This window comes from Nerophis ophidion, linkage group LG19 (genome assembly GCF_033978795.1).
Source record: "Nerophis ophidion isolate RoL-2023_Sa linkage group LG19, RoL_Noph_v1.0, whole genome shotgun sequence".
Classification (NCBI taxonomy): Eukaryota; Metazoa; Chordata; class Actinopteri; order Syngnathiformes; family Syngnathidae; genus Nerophis; species Nerophis ophidion.
The window spans coordinates 39464687-39477383 of record NC_084629.1 but is presented as its reverse complement, the minus strand read 5'-3'; the positions used below and the strand labels follow the sequence as shown (position 1 = coordinate 39477383).

The 12697-nt window shown below is 46.0% G+C and overlaps 1 protein-coding gene across 1 annotated transcript in view; it reads left to right on the top strand.

Annotated features, from left to right (window-relative positions):
• Nucleotides 1-10637, top strand: part of LOC133538371 (titin-like) — a 263574-nt gene extending 252937 nt beyond the window's left edge. Inside the window, exons 227-231 of the mRNA XM_061879957.1 lie at nt 304-906; nt 985-6077; nt 6146-6299; nt 9212-9409; nt 9531-10637. Coding sequence (XP_061735941.1) covers nt 304-906; nt 985-6077; nt 6146-6299; nt 9212-9409; nt 9531-9712 — 6230 coding nt within the window. The 3' untranslated portion in view covers nt 9713-10637. The remainder of the gene's footprint in view (nt 1-303; nt 907-984; nt 6078-6145; nt 6300-9211; nt 9410-9530) is intronic.
• Nucleotides 10638-12697: the final 2060 nt, after the last annotated feature.

Genomic DNA, 12697 nt, shown 5'->3' with positions numbered 1-12697 from the left:
CTGGCAGTATCCTCACATTTAAATGACTGCAACCGGACTGTTTTGTTTGTCTAATGAGGTGTTCCTAACAAAAACTCTTAACAGCTCTAGTCTGACTACATTCTACTACTAGTTTTGACCAATCTGAGTCTATACGAACTAATGAAGCCTGCTGGGATAAGAGGCAAAACACCTTCTAAGACAAACTAAAGATCTCCAGCGATCGACTGATTGCTCTAAGAAACCAATGACCTGGGAGAATGAGAACATCCATAGACACCGGAAATATCCTCATTTCATGGCATGTTTTGTTATCCTCCACAGAGAAACCATCACCACCCCAGGAAGTAGCTGTTGCAGCAATCACCAAAGACTCCTGTGTTGTTTCCTGGAAGCCTCCACTCAAAGACGGTGGCTCCAAAATCAAGAGTTACTGCCTTGAGAAAAAGCAAAAGGATAAGAGGGAATGGGGCGAATGGACACCCGTGACAACGGATGAGATCAAACAGACGGTCTTCTCTGTCAAACGTTTGTCCGAGGGTGTAGAATATGTCTTCCGGGTTAAATGTGAGAACCTTGGGGGACAAAGCGACTACAGTGAGGAAAGTGATTCTATTGTTCCAGCCACAGCTGTTGATGTCCGGGCTCCTGCTTTCAAGGAAGAGCTGAGGAACATGAGTGTCAAACACAAAAGCAATGCTACACTTGTCTGCAAGATCACAGGGCAGCCGAAACCTGTGATTAAATGGTTCAGACGAGGAAAGGAGATCCATTCGGATGGAAAAAAGATAAAAATTCAAGAATTCAAGGGAGGTTACCACCAACTGGTGATCGCTGAGGCGGATGAAGAAGACTCCACTGTGTACCAGATCAGGGCCACTAACCAAGGAGGTTCAATCTGTGCTACCATCTCTCTAGATGTTGAAAGTGAGAATTCCTTACACAAATACAATACATATTATCCGAAACTGTTGTTCTCTTAACAAACTTTTTCTGTGTTGACAGTTCCTGCAAAGATCAATCTTCCCAAGAATCTGAAAGACAAAGAAGCGATTCCTGCCCTGCGTGGAGAAATGGTCAACATTAAGATTCCTTTTGGTGGAAAACCAGATCCTGTCATCACATGGCAGAAGGGACAAGATCTTATTGACAGCAATGGCCACTACCAGGTTATCGTCACAAGATCGTTCACTTCTTTGGTGTTCCCCAACGGGGTGGAGAAGAAGGATGCTGGCTTCTACATTGTGTGTGCTAAAAACAGATTCGGCATTGATCAGCAGACAGTTGAGCTGGATGTGGCCGATGTGCCTGATCCTCCACGGGGTGTTAAAGCCAGTGATATCTCTCGAGACTCCGTCAGCCTTAACTGGGTGGCTCCAGCTAATGATGGTGGCAGCAGAGTTGTCAGTTACATTATTGAAAAAGGTTCCACCACTTCCGAGAGGTGGGAACGTGTTGCTCAGTCTCGTGACACCCGCTACACTGTTATCAATCTTTTCGGTGGAACCAGTTATCAGTTTAGAGTCATCGCTGAGAACAAGTTTGGACAAAGTGCCCCATCTGAAACCAGCGGACCTGTCATGACAAAAGAAGACAAGTCCAGAATTCTTCTCTATGACAGAGAGGTTGATGATACAGGACATGTACCAAAAGGAAAATCCCCACACTCCGATGCAAAGAATATGCATACCAAATATGCTATAGCAGAAGAACTGGGGAGAGGTCAATTTAGCATTGTCCACCGCTGTGTACACATCCACTCTGAAAAGACCTACATGGCTAAGTTTGTCAAAGTGAGAGGTGCAGATCAGACAATTGTCAAGAAGGAAATTGCCATCCTAAACCTGGCCAAACACACAAACTTCCTTCTCCTGCACGAGTCCTTTGAAAGCCAAGAGGAGCTGGTGATGATATATGACTTTATCTCAGGCGTCGACATATTTGAGCGTCTCAGCACAGCAGAGTTTGAGCTCAATGAGCGAGAAATTGTCAATTACATTCGGCAGATCTGCTCAGCTCTTGAGTTCTTGCACAATCAGAGCTACGGACATTTTGATATCAGGCCTGAGAATATTGTGTACTCAACAAGAACTGGCTCAAATGTAAAGATCATTGAGTTGGGACAGTCCAGACACTTGACTCCTGGAGACCAAATTAAGATACAGTACAGCACTGCAGAATATGCTGCACCTGAGATCCACCAATGTGACTTGATTAGCACCGTGACCGACATGTGGTCGGTAGGCGTCCTCACTTATGTGCTCCTCAGTGGACTCAACCCCTTTTCAGCTGAAACCAATCAGCTGATGATCGACAACATTTCAAACGCAGCCTATAGCTATGATGATGAGTCCTTCAAGCAGGTCAGTGTTGAGGCATTAGACTTCACGGATCGCTTGATGACAAAGGAACGTAAACATCGCATGATTGCGGCTGAGGCTCTGGTGCACCCATGGCTGTCCAAGTCCGAAGATGAGCTGAGCACTAGAACTATCCAGACCGGCAGACACAAGAGATATTACCAGACAATGATGAAGAAGGAATGGAACACCGTGGTGTCCGCAGCTCGCATGGCCAGCGGTGGCTCAATCAGGTCCCAGCGCGGTGTGTTCATTGCCAAGGTGAAGATTGCTCAGTTTGAACACGGACCACACGGTGGTCAGATTGGCCACTCAGTGGCCAGCGAGGGTGATAGAGTGAAGTTCATTTGCAACATTGACAACTACGACAGCACCACTGAAGTGACTTGGTATTGTGGTGTCAGGCAACTGGAATCTTGCGACAAGTACGAAATTGATTACGAGGACGGCCTAGCTGTGATCACGATCACTAAAGTTACAAAAGCCGATGACGGCACATATAGATGCAAGATTGTCAACGAGTATGGCGAGGACAGTGCTTATGCAGAGCTGTTCGTCAATGGTGTCAGGTCCTACCGTGACTACTTCACTACACGTGTGGTCAAGAGGACAAAGCGTAGAATTGACACTGCTAGAATGCTTCAGAAGCCACCAGAATTCACCTTCCCTTTGGTGAACCATACAGCATACATTGGAGAAAATGTACGCTTTGGTGTCACCATCACAGTTCACCCTGAGCCACGTGTCACATGGCACAAATCCGGACAAAAGCTTGTCCCTGGACAGGATGACAAAAAATATACATTCATCACTGATAAAGGCCTTTACCAGTTGATAGTTCACAGCGTTGACGTTGAGGACGATGCCGAATATAGCGTTGTGGCTCGCAACAGGTATGGCGACGACAGCTGCAAGGCTCGGCTGACTGTGATTCCTCGACCAAAACCGGCAGACCTCACCCTGCGGCCAATGTTCAAACGCCTTCTTGCAAACGTCGATTGCAGAGAGGGCCATGACGTTCGCTTTGAAATCAGAGTTTCAGGCCATCCTATACTGAAGTGGGAAAAAGATGGTATGCCCATAGCCTTCGGGCCATCTATTGAACTTGTCCACGAAGGCTTGGATTATTTCTTACTTCATGTGAGAGACACATTGCCGGAAGACTCTGGTGTGTACAGAGTGACTGCCACAAACTCTGCTGGGTCGGCCAGCTGCCAGGCAACACTCAAAGTGGAACGTGTCACTCATGTAAAGAAAGATTACGAGAGCAGCCAAAAGGATAAGAAAACTGTGTCTCAAAATGAAGAATTAGACAAAAAGGTGAGGCTGTATCAGATTTTGTCAGACACAGTTGTCATGCCATTACCACCTGCGGCAGTCCAGGCTGTCAGGGAGGCGGCCACCATGTTTAAACCTGCGGTTACAACTAAGAGGAGTGAAAAGTCTGCGGCTGACATACAGAAAGAACAAGAGGAGAGGAAAAAGCGGGCCGATGAGAAGAGACTGCGCATGCCATACCTTGTGCCCACTCCTCGGGTCATGAACCAGGCTGTGCTCGAAGAAGACATGGAAATTAAACACTTCAAACCGCTCTCAGACATGAAGTGGTACAAGACGCTCAGGGATCAGTATGAATTCCCAGAGCCCATGGAGAAAATTAAACAAAAGAGGATGAAACGTATTCGTCTCTCCAGGTGGGAGCAGTTCTATGAGGTACCTATCAGAATCAAAGACCAGTACAAGCTCAAGTGGCATATCCCGTCCATGACTCAAGATGATTTGGAGACGGTGAGGCCAGCCAGGTACCGCACTACTTCCCCAGAAATTGGGGCCTACCGCAGGATTAGGAGGAGGTCATTGGGTGACTTGTCAGATGAGGAACTGCTGCTGCCGGTCAATGAGTATTTGTCAATGAAGAGAACTGAGGAAGAGAGGCTGCGTCTGGAGGAAGAATTGGAGCTTGGTTACTCTGCTTCTCCGCCAAGTCTCAGCCCTGTTCGCTTTGAGCTGTCAGCACTTCGCCCCTCATCACCCAGAAGAGTCTACAGTGATGATGATGAGCCAGAAGCTCTTCAAAGATACGGTTCATACAAAATACCATCCAAGTATGAAGCCGGCCCGAGTTTTGTTGACCTTCAACAGCGTCACATGAAAGCCACTTATAAACCCCCCAGAGAGAAGCAAAGAATGTATGAAGAGAGAGAAGATCAGGAGTTGCTGCGACCACACACAACCACTCAGAGAATCTCCTCTTACAAGAGTGAGATCAAACGCATGGAGTTTGAGGAGAAGACTCGAAGTTTGAAACGGGAAACATTTTCCACAGTTGCAAAAGTCTCAGAGGGCATTGAATCAGAGCATCTGACAGCTTATGCTTCTGAATATATTCCAAAACCCATCGTGAGGCTCTCGATGCCTGAACCAGAGAGTACAGACCATCCTCCAGGAAAGGTTGTCAAGACAGAGACCGCTTTGCCCAAAGTCGATTATCTGTCGAGGTATGAGGAGAGGAAGCAGACTCTAAGATCAGAGCGAAGATCTGTGGAGAGGAAATCGGAGCACATGAAGCAGGAACCTTTTAGCCTCGACCACATCCCACGAATTACGATCCGCTTGCGATCTCATCGTGTTGCTTATGGTTCCAACACAAGATTTACTCTGAATGTCCAGGCCAAACCCGAGTCCAAAATCAAATGGTTCCACAATGGTAAAGAGATTTACTCAGGCAGCAAATACCACATGACCAACATCAATGGCCTCCTTACGCTTCAGATCAACAACTGTATGACTGAAGATGCAGGAGCATACTCTGTTGTCTGCAAAAACATCAAAGGAGAGATATCAGACAGTGCTACGTTAGACATCGTATCAGCGGAATACGCTGCCTCGTCTTCTTTTCGCGAGGACGAGGAACCTCCATCCTCTCATCTTTCAGACATGACTGAGACTGAGATATATCACATCTCGTCAGCAGCAGTGAAGGAAACCGCGACTGAAACACTGACAAAAACTGTCACTGTTGTCACGAAGGAAAAGACAAAGCATATCGTTCTAGCAAAGATCCTGACCAAACCACAATCTTTGACCGTTGAGGAAGGAGAGCTTGCCAGATTCTCGTGCGATGTGGATGGTGATCCAGCTCCTTTAATATCGTGGCTTCAGGAGGGAGCACCTCTGGCTTCATCGACCCGTCGTCGTATTGAGTCTACAGAGACCAGCTCCTCTTTGGAGATTTCTGCTGTGCAAGCATCTGATGAAGGACACTACACTCTAATTGTGGAAAATGCTGGTGGTAAACAAGAAGCCCATTTTACTCTGACCATTCGTAAGTCCGAGCCCAAGCAGAAAGTAGTTGCTGCTCCTACAGTCACCTCCCCAAAAGCCAAGTCCCCTGAACCTGTGAAATCGCCAAAAAGAATCAAGTCCCCTGAGCCGATCAAGTCCCCTCTGCGAGTCAAGTCCCCGGTCTCACCAAAGTCCCCTACCGCAAAATCTCCGCCTCCATCTGTCAGGGAAGTTAGCAGTCCAATCAAATCACCAAAGAGGGTGATGTCACCAACTGTTGCAAAGACGTCAGCTTCTTCTGTAGACTTGGAACAGATCAGTTGTGGCTCGCCACCGCACTTCCTGTCGCAACCTCGTTCCCAAAATGTAATCGAAGGACAAACTGTCAAATTTACCTGTGAGGTTGCAGGTGAGCCTTTCCCGGATGTGGAGTGGTTTAAAGACAATTTGACGGTAAGCACGTCTTTCTGTGGCATTGAACCGGTTTGAATGTGACATTCACTCAATGTTTCCTCTTGCAGCTTACCACCACGTCCAACAGGAGACTGAGTTGCACCAACAGCGTGTACACTCTGGAAATATGCAAAACCACACTCGCAGACAGTGGCAAGTACACCGTAAAAGCCCACAACAACCTCGGGCAATGTTCGGCCACGTCCTCTCTTCACATCCTTGGTAAGTCATTTCTGCTTTACCAATAAAAACACGCACTTGAATTCAGAGGTGGGTAGAGAAGCCAGAAATTGTACTCAAGTAAGAGTACAGTTACTTTAGAGATTTATTACTCAAGTAAAAGTAAGGAGTAGTCACCCAAATATTTACTTGAGTAAAAGGAAAAAGTATGTGGTGAAAAAACTACTCAAGTACTGAGTAACTGATGAGTAACCTGTTCCTTTAATGATGACGGCAACAAGTAATGCACAAAAACATAAAAATAGCAATGAACAAATTCAGAGCCAGGAATATCTCTTAAGCAACTAAAACAATAATATTTATTAAATAATATACATTTGGTTTTACACTGTATTGAAAATGAATTTTAACCTTTGCAAGCTCATTATACCATTGGCTAAGTTTTATATTCATAAATGTAAGTTTCTCAATGCCCGACCTGTTTTTTGTGCCTTTAAAAAAGATTTAGAACTCTACATTAAAACACTCAAACAAGCAAAAAGCTGTGAAAACGATGATGCTGTGTTCCAAACTTAAGTTATTTACTGAGATTGAGTGAGCCTGTGGCTTTGCACTTTCTTTATTTTATATATACTTTTTATGTGCATTCTATTTTAGTTACTTTGAATTAACAACCCCCTGGCACTGTTTTGTACTATTTTTGTGTTACTTTATTATTTTCAACTGTTTATAACTGTTGAAATTTATGAATAAAGGTTTATTTAAAAAAAATGCGCAGTTAATCATCCGACCGCCTGGCTCTGTTTGATTGGTGAAACGGAGTCAAACGTCACCAGTGACTGCATTTGATTGGTGAAATGGAGTCAAACGTCACCAGTGACTGCATTTGATTGGTGAAACAGAATCAAACGTCACCGGTGACTGCATTTGATTGGTGAAACGGAGTCAAACATCACCGGTGACTGCATTCGATTGGTGAAACGGAGTCAAACGTCACCAGTGACTGCATTTGATTGGTGAAACGGAGGCAAACGTCACCAGTGACTGCATTTGATTGGTGAAACAGAGTCAAACGTCACCGGTGACTGCATTTGATTGGTGAAATAGAGTCAAACGTCACCAGTGACTGCATTTGATTGGTGAAATAGAGTCAAACGTCACCAGTGACTGCATTTGATTGGTGAAACAGAGTCAAACGTCACCGGTGACTGCATTTGATTGGTGAAACAGAGTCTGACGTCACCGGTGACTGCATTTTATTGGTGAAACAGAGTCAGACGTCACCAGTGACTGCATTTTGATTGGTGAAACAGAGGCAAACGTCACCAGTGACTGCATTTGATTGGTGAAACAGAGTCAAACGTCACCGGTGACTGCATTTGATTGGTGAAACAGAGTCAAACGTCACCGGTGACTGCATTTGACTGGTGAAACAGAGTCAAACGTCACCAGTGACTGCATTTGATTGGTTAAACGGGAGTCAAACGTCACCAGTGACTGCATTTGATTGGTGAAACAGAGTCAGACGTCACCGGTGACTGCATTTGATTGGTGGAACAGAGTCAAACGTCACAGTGACTGCATTTGATTGGTGAAACAGAGTCAAACGTCACCAGTGACTGCATTTGATTGGTGAAACAGAGTCAAACGTCACCGGTGACTGCATTTGACTGGTGAAATGGAGTCAAACGTCACCACTGACTGCATTTGATTGGTGAAACAGAGTCAAACGTCACCAGGGACTGCATTTGATTGGTGAAACGGGAGTCAAACATCACCAGTGACTGCATTTGATTGGTGAAACAGAGTCAAACGTCACCAGTGACTGCATTCGATTGGTGAAACAGAGTCAAACGTCACCGGTGACTGCATTTGATTGGTGAAACTGAGTCAAACGTCACCAGTGACTGCATTCGATTGGTGAAACGGAGTCAAATGTCACCAGTGACTGCATTTGATTGGTGAAACGCAGGCATGTGATGGATCAGGGGTCGGGAACCTTTTTTGGCTGAGAGAGCCAAAAAGCCAAATATTTTAAAATATATTCCCGTAAGAGCCATATAATATTTTTTTTAACACTGAACACAACCGAACACATGCATTTTTAAGTAATACCAACATTTCTAAAGTATAATAGGTCTCTTATTCTTTGTAATAACATTGTTATTCTGAAGCTAACTGTGGAGGGGGCGTGGCCTGCGGGCCTGCAGCGACAGGTGCGTAGACGGCCCACCTGGGCCTTGTTATCTAATCACCTGTCGCTCTGTTATAAGCAGCAGCCAGGAGGAGAGACTGCGTTGGGGCTGGAAATACTATTGATGGAAAGCAACTGAGAGGCTTATTGAAAAACAAAACAATGTTGTAACCCTGAAACAGGCTCTCATGTCGGTGCTTGGGGGTCTGAAGAACCCCCAGGAGGGCAAGTCCCACACTAACCAAAAATAAATAAATAACTTCGTATCATTAACGCAACTTCTTGAACAGGTGCGGTAGAAAACGGATGGATGGATTAAAAATGCATGAGAATGTTTTTTCAATGTTGATTACAAGTGGAATTATTCATTACTTATCGTGTTAAGCAACGTCAGTTCAGATTTATCAGAGAGCCAGATCTGGCTCTAGAGCCATAGGTTCCCTACCCTTGTGATAGATCCTACTTTGAAGGTCTGTCTGACAAAGCAAAACAAAAAAAGCGTGCATTAACAGATCGATAAAAGTCAGTAGCGAGTAGCGAGCTGAATGTAGATAAATGGAGCGTTTTTTCTCTATAAATATACTCAAGTAAAAGTAAAAGTATGTTGCATTAAAACTACTCTTAGAAGTACAATTTATCCCAAACGTTACTCAAGTAGATGTAACGGACTAAATGTAGCGCGTTACTACCCACCTCTGCTTGAATTGACTCGAAGCCAGATTTCAGAAATCAAGTATAACTGTGAATGGCATTTTTGCAGCTGGTTTAGATGAAGAAACACAAGAGATCACAAGCGCCGAACAAAGAGCTGAAGCTTTCCTGAGTTCCTCCGTTCACATGAAGGCAACTACTATGCAAAGCGTCACTTACAGCTCCTCTGAGACTAGCAGTCAAGTGATGCAAACGTTCCGCTCGATCGCATATGGAACCTTTGTGACCACAAGGGTTCAACAAACAGGTGAGGCGGATAATATCCCAGCACATCAGCTCTTCTTGTCTTTGCCCCTGGATGTTGCTGACATAATGACACGGTTGTGATTTAACGGGTATCTTTATACTGTTTATTTTTTTTCGTACAGGCGCCCCATCGAAGATAACAGCTCTCCCAGAAAAACAATTGACAATGAGGTTGGAAAATGGCCGACAGTACCAGGGGCCTTGTTTCGAGATCCAGCCCCGTCCGTGCCGTGGCTTCAATCGGGGTCGGACCCTTACCAAGTGGACAACACCGCCGCTGCATTCCCCACCAACTCGATCCTGACACGACAACTGTCGACGTTCACACCCGTTCAATGTAAAAAAAACAAAAAAAAAACAACTGTAGTTACACCCTCGCCCTTGTTTTCCCTCATTGCTAATTTTTTGGGTTGAGAGAATCAAACAATCGACCAGTTTTTCTTCTTGTAAATATGAACTATTTTTGTACCAAACACGACGCCGAATTCAACTCTCAACTTGTTATAGGACGTGATGACACTTTTGCAGTGACATGTACATAATGTATATATAGCCGGGTTTTCACGGTTATGAGGAATGTATGCATTGTTATTGATGACAATAATATAAAGGTAACGAAGCCAAGCAAACACAGGAGAAAGTTCTGCACGGAACGAATACCCTGTTCAACGGAGAAACTAAACTTTGTGCCTCAACGCTACGTTGACGTCTAAGATGGCCTCGGCGGGTAGAGCTCCTCCCCGCTGACGTTTACTCAACACGGAAAGCAAACTTGTTATCGACACGCGTCGGCGCCGAGGCTCCGACTGCTGCTTGTGTCACCCTCACGTAAGCAGCAGGACGTGGTCTTGAGCCCCAACTGACTTAAGTCGTACCAAGACTTTTATTCGATGACCCCGGTGAGAGCGCCAGTGGCCTGCGCTCTCAACCTTTGATCCAAGTACGCTGCTTCTGCCACAGCAGGGTCTCTTCGGCTTTCTCTGCGTTAAACATCTCCTGGCCGGGAAATAAAAGAGAAAGCCGGGGTTGACTCCGCTATGCAGAAGCAGCGCCGTCTCTCGGAGGATTTTGCCTATTAGCGTGTTTGTGTGTGTTTGTAGCTTTCTAGTGGGTTCACTATGTCCGTTGTTGACTTCAAAGCCACGGTGACTATCCGTGGCAGGACTTTTTCTTTTCACTCATCCTCCTTGAGTTTTCTGTTTTAATAAAGCATGATTTCAGCACCACAACTTTGACCTGGTTTCTCACTCGTCTGCTTGGGGGACGTCCCGTCTAATTCATGGGTTGTACAAAACCCCGTTTCCGTATGAGTTGGGAAATAGATAGATAGATAGATGGATAGAGGAGCCAGATGAGGTGGTTCGGGCATCTGGTCAGGATGCCACCCGAACGCCTCCCTAGGGAGGTGTTTAGGGCACGTCCAACCGGTAGGAGGCCACGGGGAAGACCCAGGACACGTTGGGAAGACTATGTCTCCCGGCTGGCCTGGGAACGCCTCGGGATCCCCCGGGAAGAGCTAGACGAAGTGGCTGGGGAGAGGGAAGTCTGGGTTTCCCTGCTTAGGCTGTTGCCCCCGCGACCCGACCTCGGATAAGTGGAAGATGATGGATGGATGGATGGATGGATAGATAGTACTTTATTGATTCCTTCAGGTGAGTTCCTTCAGGAAAATTAAAATTCCAGCAGCGGTGTACAGAGTTGAGATCAATTTGAAAAAAGAGTAAAAAGTAAATAATGGGTGGTTTAAAAGGAAACAAAATAGAGAAATATTACAAAAAGAATAAAAACAATGGGAATAACAATACAACAGTAAAATAAGAATACAACAAGACAAAGTAGGCAGTAGTGACCATGTTATGAAAACGTATTGCACTGTTATTGTTTTGCATCCCCTGTCATCCTAGTACCCCCTGCCCCCCGCCCCAGAGAGGAGTTGTACAGTCTAATGGCGTGTGGGACAAAGGAGTTCTTGAGTCTATTATCCCTGCATTTGGGATGAAGCAGTCTAGAACTGAACAGGCTCCTCTGGCTACTGATAACACTATGCAGAGGGTGACTGGCATCATCCAGGATGCTCACTAGTTTGTCAACAGTCCTCTTCTCTGCCACCGTCACCAGTGAGTCCAGTTTCATTCCCATTGTAGAACCAGCCCGCCTGATCGGTTTCTCAAGTCTGGAGCTGTCCTTCTTAGATGTACTGCCCCCCCCCCCCCCCAGCACACTACCATGTAGAACAGAACACTGGCAACCACAGACTGGTAGTACATCCACAGGAGTTTTCCACAAATGTTGAAGGAGTGCAGTCTCCTGAGGAAGTACAGCCTGCTCTGTCCTTTCTTGTACTGGTGGTCCGTGTTAACAGTCCAGTCCAGCTTATTGTCCACCCAAACCCCGAGGTACTTGAATGAGTCCACGGTCTGTACCTCAACTCCCTCGATCACAATAGATTGTGACCGTGGACTCGACCTCCCAAAGTCAATGACCAGCTCCTTGGTCTTTGACGGATTGAACTGCAAGAGGTTCGTGTGGCACCAGACAACAAAGTCCCTCCCCAAACTCCTCCTCTCTGCCGTCCCTGAAATTGTGTTAGATGTAAATATAAACGGAATACAAAGATTTGCAAATCCTTTTCAACCCATATTCAGTTGAAAATGCTACAAAGACAACATATTTGATGTTCAAACTCATAAACTTTATTTTTTATTTGCGAATAGAATAGAATAGAGTTTTATTGTCATTATTGCGGTGAACAGGTTCAAAGTGCTTCTGTAGCCGAGGATCGGACCGCCAAGGGCCCTGCCTTCGGCTGTCGCCCAGCTCACAATGCACCCGCTCCCTGTATGATCGGGTGTCAGAGCTTGGTCCGCATTGCCGGCAGTAAGTCGGACTCGTTTCCAGTGAGGGTTGGACTCCGCCAAGGCTGTCCTTTGTCACCGATTCTGTTCATAACTTTTATGGACAGAATTTCTAGGCGCAGTCAAGGCGTTGAGGGGTTCCGGTTTGGTGGCCGCGGGATTAAGTCTCTGCGTTTCGCAGATGATGTGGTCCTGATGGCTTCATCTGGCCGGGATCTTCAGCTCTCACTGGATCGGTTCGCAGCCGAGTGTGAAGCGACCGGAATGAGAATCAGCACCTCCAAGTCAGAGACCGGAATGAGAATCAGTACCTCCAAGTCAGAGTCCATGGTTCTCGCCCGGAAAAGGGTGGAATGCCATCTCCAGGTTGGGGAGGAGACCCTGCCCCAAGTGGAGGAGTTCAAGTACCAAGGAGTCTTGTTCACGAGTGAGGG